We start from the raw sequence: 15091 nt of genomic DNA, 5'->3' as shown, positions 1-15091 counted from the left end.
CTGTCCAGTCTTGAAATTTAGTTTGAATCAAAAACAAACTTTGCTTAGCAGTCCAATGCCGATTGCTCGCCTCCATTTTTAAAAGTGAAGAACGTCTGGATCTGCGTGTTACGTCATATCTGAGCATGCGCTGAAAGAACGCACCCGGGATAAATTTAAACAGGATAAAATTAAATAAAAAATTAAATAAAAAATTAAATAAAAAATTAAATAAAAAAATTAAATAAAAAATTAAATTAAAATAAAAAAAATGAAATTAAACAAGATCAAATTCAATTTTTCTAATATTTTATAATTAAACTCAGGACATGTTATATATATATATATATGTTTTTTTTTCTTTTTTAATAAAACTGGACTTGTGAATAAAGTATAGAAGTGTTTAGATTCTGTTTGACAGATGGCTGTAATGCATACGAAAGCTGCTTGCCAACCGCCAATAAACAACAGAAGAAGAAAAACGCACCCTGAAAAATTTCCGTTTGAGCGGGTACAAGATACCTGAATTGGATTGGGGAAAGGAATATTCCATCCCTGTTCAATTGTTTCCGTTTGAGCAAATATACCAAATGCAATTGGAATATTTGGGTCCATATATTCATGGCTATTGACATAATATTTGCAAATGATGATTAATCAATGTTAACTATAAAAAGTGATATTGGATAATTCCTCAAGGTACACTAGTGTGCCGCGACACAGTGGTTGAAAATCACTGATTTATACAATATATAGAATTGCGTTGTTTTTAAAATATGTTTGTGATGGCGAACGCTGCAATGGGAATTGATCCCACACCACCTGTAGCAAACTCCAAGTTATGCAAACCACTCCAAGAGCATTTGCCTCCTATTCAAGTCTGTCCTGTTTCTCTCCCCTGCAGGCGATGAAGGGGACAACTTTTATGTGATTGACCAAGGCGAAGTGGACGTAAGTGGCCATCAAGTAACACTCATACACTCATGCTTGTGGTTAAAGAGAGCTGAAGCAGAGCAAGGATGCGTTTGGGAACCTGAAGGCCTTCGCTATGAGAAGGTTTTCATAGGGAAATGCAAGTCTCATAATGAGACAATGTTCCCCTCCTCCGTTTTGTTCCCGTTCTTCCACTCCAAACTAAGAACAGCTTTTGTCTTTGCTCGTCTGACAGTAGACTTCAGTGGAGATATAAAACTGTAGCCGACAGAGGCTCAGACAGGAAGTGACCTTGTCGGCTTACAGCGAGCTTTCATAGAGAGAAGCTGATCGGCAAGGTTTGCTGAGCAAAGCCCGAGCGTTTGGACCACCTGAGAGATGCACAAATACAATAAGCACAAAGATGGTGGCATTGTACCGCCGGAACTTAGCTGTACTTACAGCTTTTTTGTGTCAGTTTTTACTTTTACTGGCTTTGTATCGCCAATAGAGATTATTTTAGTTCAACTCCCTGCAGCCCAGGATACAAAACACATTCTTTCCATCTTCGCTGACGCAGCACTTTTGCAAGATTCTTTGTCTATGTTTGCTAACATAATCATCTTTTTAAAAGGATTCCCTTAAAAAAAAAATAAAATAAAAATTACTAACGCCGTTACTTTTTTCAGTAACGGATAATCAAGCTAATTACTTTTACTGTCAGCATAACACCATTACCATTTTCGACACCCCGTTACTGCACGTTACCGAAGCTGCCTAAAATATATCAGGAACTTCATAACTAATCTGCAACCACATAAGCAACGAGGATTGGCTAAGGTTTTAGTAAAATTGCGTCTTCGGCCAATCAGACAACTTGAGTGGGCGGGTATTTACAGCACATAAGCAATGAGGATTGGCTAAGGTTTTAGTAAAATTGCGTCTTCGGCCAATCAGAGAACTTAAGTGGGCGGGTATTTACAGCACATAAGCAATGAGGATTGGCTAAGGTTTAGTAAAAAATTGTGTCTTCGGCCAATCAGAGAACTTAAGTGGGCGGGTATTTACAGCACATAAGCAATGAGGAAATAGCAAGAAAGAGGAATAATAAAAAATAAAAAAAATAAAATTAAAAGGATTCCCGGGTTATTGTGACGGATGAGTCCCCTGTGGTCGACTAAATGAATGAACCCCCCTTGCCTCTGTTGCTCCTCTTTGTATTTTTAAGTCAACAGTATAGTGTATGTTGTCTTAATGTACGCTACAATTCATGTATTTTACATTTTAAGGTAGTGCTGCCTTCTCCCCCAAATCAAAGGGATGGTCGGAACAAGGGAAGAAAAAAAATGCACTGATGGGTTGACAAGGGGATAGAAAGCCTTTTAGAGGGTCTCATCTGATGGCTTAGCGGGGATCAAATACTTGTGGGACAAGCCAAGGGAACGTATCACATTGCCCGGAAAGAAGAGTGTGAAGGGGATGACTTAAGGTGAATAGGAATGTTGGAAGCGCTGCAAAAACATAAGTATTCTAAAAAAAAATCCACAACAGCAATCTTGTAGAAATCCACCCCCCTTCCCCACCACCACCCCCCCCCAACTCAATCAAACAACTAAACTGATGTTGGCTGATGAAATGGAATGAGAAAAGCCGGCTTCGCCACAGTACGGTTGGGATTCCTCTTTTTGCCACATTAATAAGGGATTCAGTTCCGATTCAGTTCCGATAATCAACTAATGTACCGCTCTCAGTTGGATTCCCAAAAACGGGAATGGAAATGCTAACACGGTAAAACGTCTACCCGGCGACAAACCAACAATTTTGACCTTTCTTCTGTGTCCCTCGTCCTCTCTACAGGTGTACGTGAACGGGGAATGGGTGACCAATATCGGAGAAGGTGGTAGTTTTGGTGAGCTGGCCCTGATCTACGGGACTCCCAGAGCCGCCACAGTGAAGGCCAAGACGGATCTGAAACTCTGGGGGATCGACCGGGACAGCTACCGTCGCATCCTCATGGTAACACACACTCTGTCCACTCTAATGGAGCCTTGGTCCGAGACCAATTGTTCCACATTTTACAGTACATTAGGCTTGTTTATTATCATTAATTAAGGCTCCGTTATTCACCCGAGGGTGCATGCTCGGTGACTCACTGAGGTTTGCTTCTCAGGCTGCGGTCAGTACCAGTTCCACACTTGCCAGAGTGAAGATAAATTAAGCGGAAAAGTAATAGCAGCTGCCGCACGGTTGATGAGTGGTTAGCATGTTGGCCACACAGTCAGGAGATTGGGAAGCCTGGGTTCGAATCCCCATTTCTCCATGTGTGTAGGTTTTTACCTCCCACGTTCCAAAAACATTAGTTTGGATTAATTGGCGACTCTAAAATATGTAATAATAATAAGTGATTGTCTATAAGTGGGGCGGCACGGCGGTCTAGTGGTTAGCGCACAGACCTCACAGCTAGGTTCGATTCCACCCTCAGCCATCTCTGTGTGGAGTTTGCGTGTTCTCCCGGTGCATGCGTGGGTTTTCTCCGGGTACTCCGGTTTCCTCCCACATTCCACAAACATGCTAGGTTAATTGGCGACCTAAAATTAAAAAGTAACTTTACAATTGCATCAAATCTAATATCATTTATACCAGTGTTTTTCAACCTTTTTTGAGCCATGGCACGTTTTTTCATTCATTCATTTTCTACCGCTTTTTTCCTCACGAGGGTCACGGGGGGTGCTGGAGCCTATCCCAGTCTTCAGGCGAGAGGCGGGGTACACCCTAGACTGGTCGCCAGCCAATCACAGGGCACATATAGACAAACAACCATTCACACTCACATTCATACCTATGGACAATTTGGAGTTGCCAATTAACCTAGCATGTTTTTGGAATGTGGGAGGAAACCGGAGTACCCGGAGAAAACCCATGGAATTGAATTCGGGTCTCTCAGCTGTGAGGCCTACGTGATAACCACTTGTCCACTGTGCAGCCCATAAATCTGTTCCAGAGCGTCCGACTCAAACCCCAAACTGAGTTGTTTTCATCATGAGAGGTGGGGACAGCGTTTTTACTCTAAACGTGTAAATGTGTTTATACTAGAAATAAATGGTTCTCAGTCCTGCCACTTGCACACACGTTTTTGTTGATGTTATAATGACTTCCGCAGACACGTCTCCAAATAAATTCCGCAGCCTCCAATTAACCTTTCAAACACGAGTCTATGCCAGCGCTGCAAATGTGTGGTTTCAAATGGTTTATCCCCGTTTCTTGTAGTTAGCATGTACAGTTGGCGTGGGCCCGAACCTGCCCTCTTAAGCACATAGCTGAAAGAACGGCACCCTCGCCCGGGTAACCCATTCTTCCTTCAGCAACTCATTCCTTGGTCTCCTCCAGCAGCTGCGGAGGCAAAGCAGGCCAGAGAGCGAAATTCCACCACGTAAATCTGTACTTAATTATTACTCTGCTTTGTTTGTAAAGCACTTCTTTGGTATTCTGCCAGCCTTCTCAGCGACAAAACTCAATGCTCGTTATGTGTGGGATCCAGTTGGTTTAATGACGGGCAATTAAAGGTCAGACCTGAAACGCTGTTTGGCACTCACCGTAAGAGCGCGACATTATTACAGTGCCTCATGCCAGTAATGGCCTCATCCCACAGGTATATATTTATGGAAAACCAAATATCATATTCCACACGTGGCGCTTAAAGAAGCCTGCTTCATGTTTTCCATTTCCGTTTTTCATTGGAGCATTTTTTTGAATTATCGCTACGATGTCATAATTCCTTTATATCAGCCCGATAATGCTCATGCACAGCTAATTTATATTATTGAAAACGTTACGCAACAGTCAGCCTTCACAATGAATAATATGAATATGAATATGAATATATTGTATTGGTGCAAGAAGAAAACCGTCTGCTCTGAACGAGGCTCTGAAGCTCTGTAATCATTGATCCTTGAAATATTTTGACAAAAGCAATTTATTTACGGGCGGCACGGCGGTCGAGTGGTTAGCGCGCAGACCTCACAGCTGGGAGACCAGGGTTCAATTCCACCCTCGGCTATCTCTGTGTGGAGTTTGCATGTTCTCCCCGTGCATGCATGGGTTTTCTCCGGGTACTCCGGTTTCCTCCCACATTCCAAAAACATGCTAGGTTAATTGGCGACTCCAAATTGTCTATAGCGAGTGGCTAGCACACAGGCCTCACAGCTAGGAGACCCAAGTTCAATTCCACCCTCGGCCATCTCTGTGTGGAGTTAATAGGTTAATTGGCGGCTCCAAATTGTCCATAGGTATGAATGTGAGTGTGAATGGTTGTTTGTCTATATGTGCCCTGTGATTGGCTGGCCACCAGTCCAGGGTGTACCCCGCCTATTGCCTGAAGTCAGCTGAGATAGGCTCCAGCACCCCCCGCGACCCTTGTGACGAAAAGCGGTAGAAAATGAATGAATGAATTATTGTTTGCTAACAAAAAGGGCTGCACGGCGGACTAGTGGTTAGCATGCAGGCCTCAAAGCTAGGAGACCCGAGTTCAATTCCACCCTCGGCTATCTCTGTGTGGAGTTCTCCCCCGTGCATGCGTGGGTTTTCTCCGGGTACTCCGGTTTCCTCCCACATTCCAAAAACATGCTAGGTTAATTGGCGACTCCAAATTGTCCATAGGTATGAATGTGAGTGTGAATGGTTGTTTGTCTATATGTGCCCTGTGATTGGCTGGCCACCAGTCCAGGGTGTACCCCGCCTCTCGCCCGAAGACAGCTGGGATAGGCTCCAGGACCCCCGCGACCCTCGTGAGGATAAGCGGTAGAAAATGAATGAATGAATGAATTTATTTACATTTGCAGAAAAACTGACGCAATATATCTCAGTTATTAGTGCTCATATTTACATTCTTCAACGTGGCACGCCTCAAACTGCCATTGTACGACTTTCGTTGACGCACAGACTGACAAGCCTCGGTGTCTTCTTGCTTTGATGTTCCAACTTGTGGATCTGTGAATGACACGAGGGAAGCAACTTGGAGGATCTTTTTGGGTTTAGACTTGTCAGGAAGAACCTGATGTGCGTGGCAGCGACAGGGAGGGGGAAATCCCCATGCCTGGTGGGTGGGAAGGGCCACACACACACACACATAATGAACTCAGAGATGAAAAGCACCTGCACTTTGAAGTTGGAGATGACGCTGCTGTTTTATGATTATCTTTCTCCATATTTTGCAGTGTCATTTACCCTTTCTGATTGGGTTGTTTTGCCTGAATAGTCTTCATGAGACGAAAAAACAGGGCCATATATAGTAAAACTTAATGACAAGCAAGACGAAATATAAGATAAAGCAATCTTTAGTGTCATATTTTATGGGCTGTGTGTGTGTGGGGGGGTATATTTTCCATTATGAATGAAAGGATCACACCCTGGGCTGCATAGTGGATGAGTGGTTGGCGTGCAGGCCACACAGCTAGGAGACCCTGGTTCGATCCCACCCTCAGGCATCTCAGAGAGCTGGGATAGGCTCCAGCATTAGGATAAGTGGACAATTTCAGGGCATGTTTAATTCATTCATTTTCTCCCGCTTATCGTCACAAGGGTTGCAGGTGTGCTGGAGCCTATCCCGGGGAGGCGGGGTACACCCTGGACTGGTCGCTAGCCAATCACAGGGCACATATAGACAAACAACCATTCACACTCACATTCATACCTATGGACAATTTGGAGTCGCCAATTAACCTAGCATGTTTTTGGAATGTGGGAGGAAACCGGAGTACCCGGAGAAAAGAAAACCCACGCATGCACGGGGAGAACATGCAAACTCCACACAGAGATGGCCGAGGGTGGAATTGAACCCTGGAACCACTCGTCCGCCGTGCAGCCCGTTATTTGTCTTGATAAGCAGAAAATTATTGGTATCAGTTTGAAAACAAAACTACTAAAAATGATTAATCAAATACCAAACTAGTTAATTAATTGGATATTCAATCAATCATCAATGAATTGTCGCGACCTTAGCCCTGGGAGTCTCTTTATGAGCACAAAATTTGGGAAAAAAAAATTAAATTTCACTTTTTTGCAGGTTTTTCATGGATGAAAAAATATCCTTCTTACTTGTGGACATGATACCGCCTCTAAAAAAACAAAAACAAAACCCATGCATGCAAACTCCACACAGAAGGAGCCAAAACAACATACTTTTATTCCTTTTCCGTTTGTATCCTACAACAATCTAAAATCAACTCTGAACCCCTGACATCACTTCCTGTACGCACCCCACTCAGCTCCTCTACCACCGGAAGATATTTCTTACTTATGTCTTATTTTCTCTTACTGTTTCTGCTGAATGGTTAATAAGAGCATGTGCACAAATGGCCTCAGGGCCCCATTTTGGATACTCCTGATGACGATTTTGAAAAACATATTGTCGTTGTTCTACAGGGCAGCACTCTAAGGAAGAGGAAGATGTACGAAGAGTTCCTCAGCAAGGTGTCCATCCTTGGTAAGTGTACGCTATACGTAGCGTATCATGAAGCTGTGGAGTGCAACACGAATATGCGCGCACGTGTTCAGGGCAGGGTCCAGAGTGCAGGCAATATAAACACGAGCGCATGTTGACACACACACACACACACTGTTCATACCACGTCGTGCACACAATCGCAAGAATAAATAGCGAGTTAAGCTAAGCCCGTCGCTTTTCAATTGGAATCCGGGTTAAATGAGATGCATTCAAATGCAATTGGAAGCGACATCTCATCCCCTCTCCACCTGATCATCTGCGCCGTGTATAGACGGAGGCCGTGGCCCCTGTACAGAGTTATTAGCTGGCTGAGTAAACACATACACTCCATTCACCTCTTAGAAGGTCTCTGCAAGATCCCGCTCCCTTTCATTCACCTCCTTTCTTTCTTCCGCAGCCTGTCCGGGCCTGCATTCAAACGCCCGTCTCCCGCTTGCCAAAGAGCGCTTTGCCCCCTCTTCATTCCCCTTTCTGTCGCTTTACTCTCAATCGGAGGAGTAGGGGGGTGGGGGGTGAGAGGTTTTTGTTTGTCTTTGATTTTCCAGATAGCCACGAAATTGGGTACAAGCCCTTGATGTTGCCGAGTGAAGTGGTTTTTTGTGGGGGGGGACAACATGCGCTCGGTCACACACAAACACACACGCACAAAGCCGTCGACGTCCCGACAGGCAATTCCCCGAGCGCGTAGCGTGTAGCGTGTAGGCACAGGCTCCGCCAAGCGTGAAATGTCGCTTCTTTAGCCACACCACATTCGTGTATCGTGTTACCTGCATGGGGCTGTCAAGACACAAGACATCCATCTGGAGGCCGGCAGACGCCGCGGCCCCATTACAGGGGGACACTCTACACCTCCAACCTCGTTGGATTTCACCTCACTTAATCCGGCGCATACACAAATGTACACACAGATAGACACACACATGCTGGGATCAGTTAGCAGGACCGAAGTGCGAGACAAAGACTTTTAACGCCTTTAAGTTGAAGCTAAAGCTCGGGAATCTTCACGGCACATTCCACGCATCAAGCAATTCAGATTAGGCGGGCAGTGATCTTTTGCACAGTGATCGTCTTTGAAATCTCGGCCTAAGCTTCTACAGTCAGAACATAACTAAAACCACGAGGACGCGCAAGCGTTTTATGGGTGCAAAGAAACATCCTCAGGAATTCTAGCCAGCTAACCACTTGGATTTGTGCATGGAAATCTGGAAAGGCAGCCGTTTCCACTGGCACGTATTTCGTAGGAAATGATGGACTGCTTTGCAGCAACACGGGTATTACTGCATCAAACCAATAACCTGATTGCGTTTTAGAAACGTAAATCAATCTTCTTGTAAGATTTTCAGTTGGAAAACAATGGCCGCTTGCTAGCCCGGGATAGCCATAGCAGCAGTTTATTTCACAAGACAGTACAACAGCATTCCCCCCCAGCACACACAACAGGCCTCCCCAAACAAGTCACCCAGCCCCCTTAATACCTGTGAAGGGCCAACCATAGTTCCCAATGAGAGGGGTGACGCAGTACATCTAAAAAGGTACCCTATTTACATTCATAACACCCTTCTTTTATATTACAAGTCTTTTAAGAGTCCCACACTGAAGTGTCACTTCCTGTATATATTTAAAAACACTCAATTACACATAACTTAGATTACTGAACTACCACCCAGTTAACCCCCCCCCCCCCCCCTCCTCCAGGTGACACTTGGGAGAGTCCAATTAAGGCGATTAAGGCCTCTGGCCTGCACTCACATGGGCGCGCCTCCATGTTTGTGCCCACGACCAATCACCTCAAAAAAAAGGAGAAACTGATGAGAAATTAGGAACAACACAAATGACTTCTAAATGAAAAACTAACTAACTAAAGTGGCACTTAAACTCAAATATAATCAAAGTAATAACCAGAATTAAGATTAAGACATGCCTTTATTCGTCCCTCAGTGGGGAAATTTGTATTGCACAGCAGCAAGAGTACAGAGTCAGTTAAGCAGTACAAAAATACACAATATAGAAAAATAAACAATATAAACAACCCAAGTACATTCATTCATTCATTCATTTTCCTCACAAGGGTCGCAGGGGCGCTGGAGCCTATCCCAGCTGTCTTCAGGCGAGAGGCGGGGTACACCCTGGACTGGTGGCCAGCCAATCACAGGGCAAACAACCATTCACACTCACATTCATACCTATGAACAATTTGGAGTCGCCAATTAACCTAGCATGTTTTTGGAATGTGGGAGGAAATCGGAGTACCCGGAGAAAAGAAAACCCACGCATGCATGGGGAGAACATGCAAACTCCACACAGAGATGGCCGAGGGTGGAATTGAACCCTTGGTTTCCTAGCTGTGAGGTCTGCGCGCTAACCACTCAACCGCCGTGCCGCCCGGTTAGGGTAACAATGGAAGATAATGTTTGTTTCATTGCTGCCACCTAGTGACCAGAATACTACATATCACTTGTATTTCAGTATGTTTTCACTAATAATTCATTATTTATTCATTAATTAATCTCTGTGATATAGCAAGGAACGACTGTGGTTCTCATCATATTTGACAATGACTTTAGATTTTCTTCCCGTCACTCACACACACACACACACACACACATATACACGTCACTGACCAGTTGACACAAGAGACACGGCTGGAAAAAGCCGATAATAGATAATTGTGATTAATGAAGCTGAGCCATTAAACAAATGCTGAGAAGTTAAGGAGAAGAGCGATGAATTTAGAGGGGTTGTCTTATATTCCAGAGTCGTTTTATACTCATTGTTAAAATAAACTGAATGTGTGTTTTCCCATTCACAGAGTCTTTGGATAAATGGGAGCGTCTGACCGTCGCCGATGCTTTGGAACCCGTCCAGTTCGAAGACGGCGAAAAGATCGTGGTCCAAGGCGAACCTGGTGATGACTTCTTCATCATCACAGAGGTAAGGTACCGTGCGGTCGCTACGGCGCCCGCATTGCCTGCCGATTGTAGACTGGACTTTATTGTAGTCATTCCAGGAAGTTGGTGGGCTCTTCTCTTCTTGTCTGGCAGTTTAGTTCCACCAGCACACACCACACACACACACACACACACGCACGATTGTTGTGTGAGGAGGAGACACCCCTCGCCCAGGTCTATGCAGGGCACCCTGTTGAGTCGGGGCCCCTGGTGCAGCTCCATAATAGGCCCCCCTGCCTGTCATCTTAACACACTTTTGATGAACTCCATACTCACAATGCACAAGTCAAGAAGGTCCATTGCTGGATGCAATCTAGTGGTTTTCTTTAGTCTCCACTTGGTGGCCAGTCTGTGCGTCTTTCTCACATTGTGATTACTTCTTCCCCTCTCGTTCCACGCCCCCTCAGTCCCTTTTGTGAGTGCTCGGTTGTCCATGGGAGCGGTGAGGTGCAGCTAAGCCACAGAAGGATTTATCAAAAGTGCTGAGTGATGCGTCCCTTACAGTACTTGTCCCCCCCCCTTCTTCTTTCTTCACTCGCCACGTCCTCCCTGCACTCTGACGAGTTAGCATAACATTACAAAACAATATCCCTGCACAAACATTTACAGACCGCTCCACATAGCGTATGTTCACATCATATTATCTCACCAAGTTTAGAGAAATCCCATTATGTGTGCACAGCCATGAATTATTTGGGCTTTAGGGCGCTGATATAACAGTTATGCATGAGTCATCAGAAGAAAGAAAGGGAGAGGAATCTGTGGGATTATAGCACGGAATGGCAGCATAGGAAGGACAGGCAAAGCGCTTTTAGCCAGGTGGAATATTCCAGTTCATCCTCTTTTAAGTTCTGCACAAGAGAACCTCTAAGATCCATCTGGTGAATACTGTTTGCCTTCGATAATAATGGAAATAAATGGAAATAAACATTAGGCTGCATGATGGATGAGTGGTTACAGGCCTCACAGCTAGGAGAACCGAATTCAATTCCACCCTCGACCATCTCCGTGTGGAGTTTGCATGTTCTCCCCGTGCATGCGTGGGTTTTCTCCGGGTACTCCGGTTTCCTCCCACATTCCAAAAACATGCTAGGTTAATTGGCGACTCAGCAATTTTACGAAAATAATACTATTAAGAGGGCTGCACGGTGTACGATTGGTTAACACGCAGGCCTCAAAGCTAGGAGACCCGAGTTCAATTCCACCCTCCTGAAACTCCAGTTTCCTCCCACATTCCAAAAACATTTTTAAAAAATCAGCAATTAAAAAAAAAAAATACTATTAAGAGGGTTGCACGGTGTTCGAGTGGTTAGCACGCAGGCCTCACAGCTAGGAGACCCGAGTTCAATTCCACCCTCCTCGGACTCCAGTTTCCTCCCACATTCCAAAAACATTTTTTAAAAAATCATCAATTTTACAAAATAATACTATTAAGAGGGCTGCACGGTGGGCAAGTGGTTAGCACACAGGCCTCACAGCTAGGAGACCCGAGTTCAATTCCACCCTCCTGGGACTCCGGTTTCCTCCCACATTCCAAAAACATAAAAAAAAAATCTGCAATTTTACTAAAATAATGCTATTAAGAGGGCTGCACGGTGGAAGAGTGGTTGGTACGCAAGCCTCACACCTAGGAGACCCGAGTTCAATTCCACCCTCCTGGGACTCTGGTTTCCTCCCACATTCCAAAAACATTTTTTTTTTAATCAGCAATTTTACAAAAATAATACTATTATGAGGGCTGCACGGTGGTCGAGTGGTTAGCACGCAGGCCTCACAGCTAGGAGACCGAGTTCAATTCCACCCTCCTGGGACTCTGGTTTCCTCCCACATTCCAAAAACATAAAAAAATCAGCAATTTTACGAAAATAATACTATTAAGAGGGCTGCACGGTGTACGAGTGCTTAACACGCAGGCCTGACAACTAGGAGACCCAAGTTCAATTCCACCCTCCTGGGACTCCAGTTTCCTCCCACATTCCAAAAACATGCTAGGTTAATTGACGACTCCAAATTGTCCATAGGTATGAATGTGAGTGTGAATGGTTGTTTGTCTATATGTGCCCTGTGATTGGCTGGCCACCAGTCCAGGGTGTACCCCGCCTCTCGCCCGAAGACAGCTGGGATAGGCTCCAGCACCCCCGCGACCCTCATGATAATGAGCGGTAGAAAATGAATGAATGAAAGTAAAACGTAGGAGTTGAAAATATCAACTGATAATGAAAAGATGAATTTGGCCAAAATCAAATCTGTGAAAAAAAAAAAATCTCAGCTGTCCCCGTGATTGTGGGTGCCTCTGGTCACATGACTTGGCAGCCATTTCCCTTCCATTTTTAGCTCATTAGACATCAACATGTTTGATCCCTTCCTCCTGTCCAGCCAGCATTTCCCCATCTAAGCGTCTCTCTTCCCCCCCTTGTCCTTCACGCCGCGGGGCCCAACTTTCCCAGAACTGGACGGCCTGGGGTGGAATGTGCATTGCTGGCTTTCACATGGGGTCAGGAGACTCTGATGCCTCCTGGGATGGAGATGAGAAAGAGAGAGAGAGAGAGGGAGGGACGAGTCACAGAGGGCAGAGAGGGATGTGTAGATAGGACGGTGGTAGTTTTTTTTTGGTCAGGACATGTGACTTTCTATCCTCTAATTAAGAAAATGTAGTAATAATTCATAATTCAAAAAAAAGTTTATTTTCATTTTTAAAAATTATTTTAATATTTTGACTTTATTGTTGTAAAATTACAGCAGTCTTTTTTTTGTTTTTATTTTTTGGTGGGGAATTTTCTAACTATTTCAAGTATTTTATCTTCTTAATATTATGACTTTATTCCCATAATATTTTGACTTTATTCATGTAATATTATAACTTTCGCCGCATCCTAAATTTCTTTTTTTCAAATTTTTCAACTATTTTTTCACTGATTTACAAAAATGTGAAAGTCATAATATTATGACTTTATTGTCATAATATCTAGACTTTATCCCCCTTGTATAACATCCAAAATAATTCCAAAAAAAAGTTTATTTTCATTTTAAGAAATTATTTTCATATTTTGACTTTATTGTTGTAAAATGACAGCTGTTTTTTGTTCCATTCCCATTTGTTTTTATTTTTTGGTGGGGAATTTTCCAACTATTTCAAGTATTTCATCTTCTTAATATTATGACTTTATTCCCATAATATTTTGACTTTATTCATTTAATATTATAACTTTTGCCGCATCCTAAATTTCTTTTTTTTAAACAAAATTTTCAACTATTTATTCACTGATTTACGAAAATGTGAAAGTCATAATATTATGACTTTATTGTCATAATATCTAGACTTTATCCCCCTTGTATAACATCCAAAATCATTTGAAAAATGACCTCAAGTTACAAGTTTATTTTCATAAAAAAATTATTTTAATATTTTGACTTTATTGTTGTAAAATTACAGCTGTTTTTTTTTTTTTTTTTTGGTGTGGAATTTTCCAACTATTTCAAGTATTTCATCTTCATAATATTATGACCTTATTCGCATAATATTTTTACTTTATTATTGTAATATTATAACTTTCACCGCACCCTAAATTTCTATTTCTTGTTCTGTATTTTACAACTTCGAACATATTTTCTAATATTTCTAATATTTCTATATCTGATGCATGTTCAAATGAAATAAAACCATTACCAATATTTCAAGTCTATGCCAAGAATTAAGAAAATGTATTAACATTGACTATTATATTGCATTTAAGCAGTTGGGTCTTTAACCAACCAATCATTATCAATGAGGGAAGCTGTACACTGACTACTCTAAAGCCTACATGAGAGGTACTTTCAAGGCATTCAGTCGATGGCAACTGGACTGTTTCAACCCAAACAGTCTTAGAAGACGTTTCTCCACTCATCCCGACAGGCTTCATACGTTCATTGACAGCCATATTTGTGAGGTACGTTATGTTCCTCCATGTTGATGGAGAGGACGTAAAGATGAAGACGTGAAGGGAATGTTGTAAACGGTGGGGAGCACCATGAAGGCGCACGCTCTCCTTTGTTTGCACCCGAGGCTCTTAACAAGCCTCTGTGTGTGTGTGTGTGCATGCATGCGTGTGTGTGTGTGTTTAGCTGCAGGATTTACACAAAATAAATTGGTGGAAGTTTATGAGTTTAAATAAAGCTCGGAGCAGACTGTCAACACTAAAAGCGTCTGGTAGATGCAGTGCAGAGCGGGGGCCGTTATCCCCAGCGGGGGGGGCATCGCTGTAGGGATGATGGGGATCTGATGGCGTGGTTGTGCCACAAGAGGAACGTGAAACTGACACTTTTTTGACACTTTTTGGTGTAATAATATAGACCGGGGGTCTCAAACACGCGGCCCGCGGGCCAAATGTGGACACTAGTTGGAGGCCCCGCCTTGATATGAAAGTTTAATGTTAGTGCGGCCCGCGCAAGTTTGATATGGATGCTGTATGGTATCATGTACCCAGAAAAAATTATTACGTTTGATTAATGTTCATGTTAAAGGTTAAATAACTGTTAATAGTTATCCTCCCTATCCGTGTGGAAGTGGTAAGTTTTTGGCTATTTAAGTTTGAAGGAAATAACTTGAAGGCTACAGTTTAGGTCGCTAGCTCTCTAGTTTGCGAGTTAGCATGTGTCTCAAGACCCTGCAGTTGCGCAATATGTTATAAAAAGAGTATAAATGTGACTATAGTCGTGTTTTGTCATGTCTACAGGGCTCTAATAATGCTTTGTTCATTTTAATATGAAA

The 15091-nt window shown here is 43.2% G+C and overlaps 1 protein-coding gene across 4 annotated transcripts in view; it reads left to right on the top strand.

The window, feature by feature from the left end:
- The window catches only part of prkar1b (protein kinase, cAMP-dependent, regulatory, type I, beta), a 60554-nt gene that overhangs the window by 40226 nt on the left and 5237 nt on the right, over nt 1–15091 (top strand). For all 4 annotated transcript variants that reach the window (XM_058048357.1, XM_058048354.1, XM_058048355.1 and 1 more), the window contains 4 exons: nt 884–930; nt 2749–2907; nt 7312–7372; nt 10203–10324. In XM_058048357.1, the coding sequence (XP_057904340.1) occupies nt 884–930; nt 2749–2907; nt 7312–7372; nt 10203–10324 (389 nt within the window). The remainder of the gene's footprint in view (nt 1–883; nt 931–2748; nt 2908–7311; nt 7373–10202; nt 10325–15091) is intronic.

The sequence above is a fragment of the Doryrhamphus excisus genome, chromosome 15 (genome assembly GCF_030265055.1).
Source record: "Doryrhamphus excisus isolate RoL2022-K1 chromosome 15, RoL_Dexc_1.0, whole genome shotgun sequence".
Taxonomy (NCBI): domain Eukaryota; kingdom Metazoa; phylum Chordata; class Actinopteri; order Syngnathiformes; family Syngnathidae; genus Doryrhamphus; species Doryrhamphus excisus.
The sequence above is the reverse complement of the archived record's forward strand: the minus strand, read 5'-3'. Positions and strand labels throughout refer to the sequence as shown.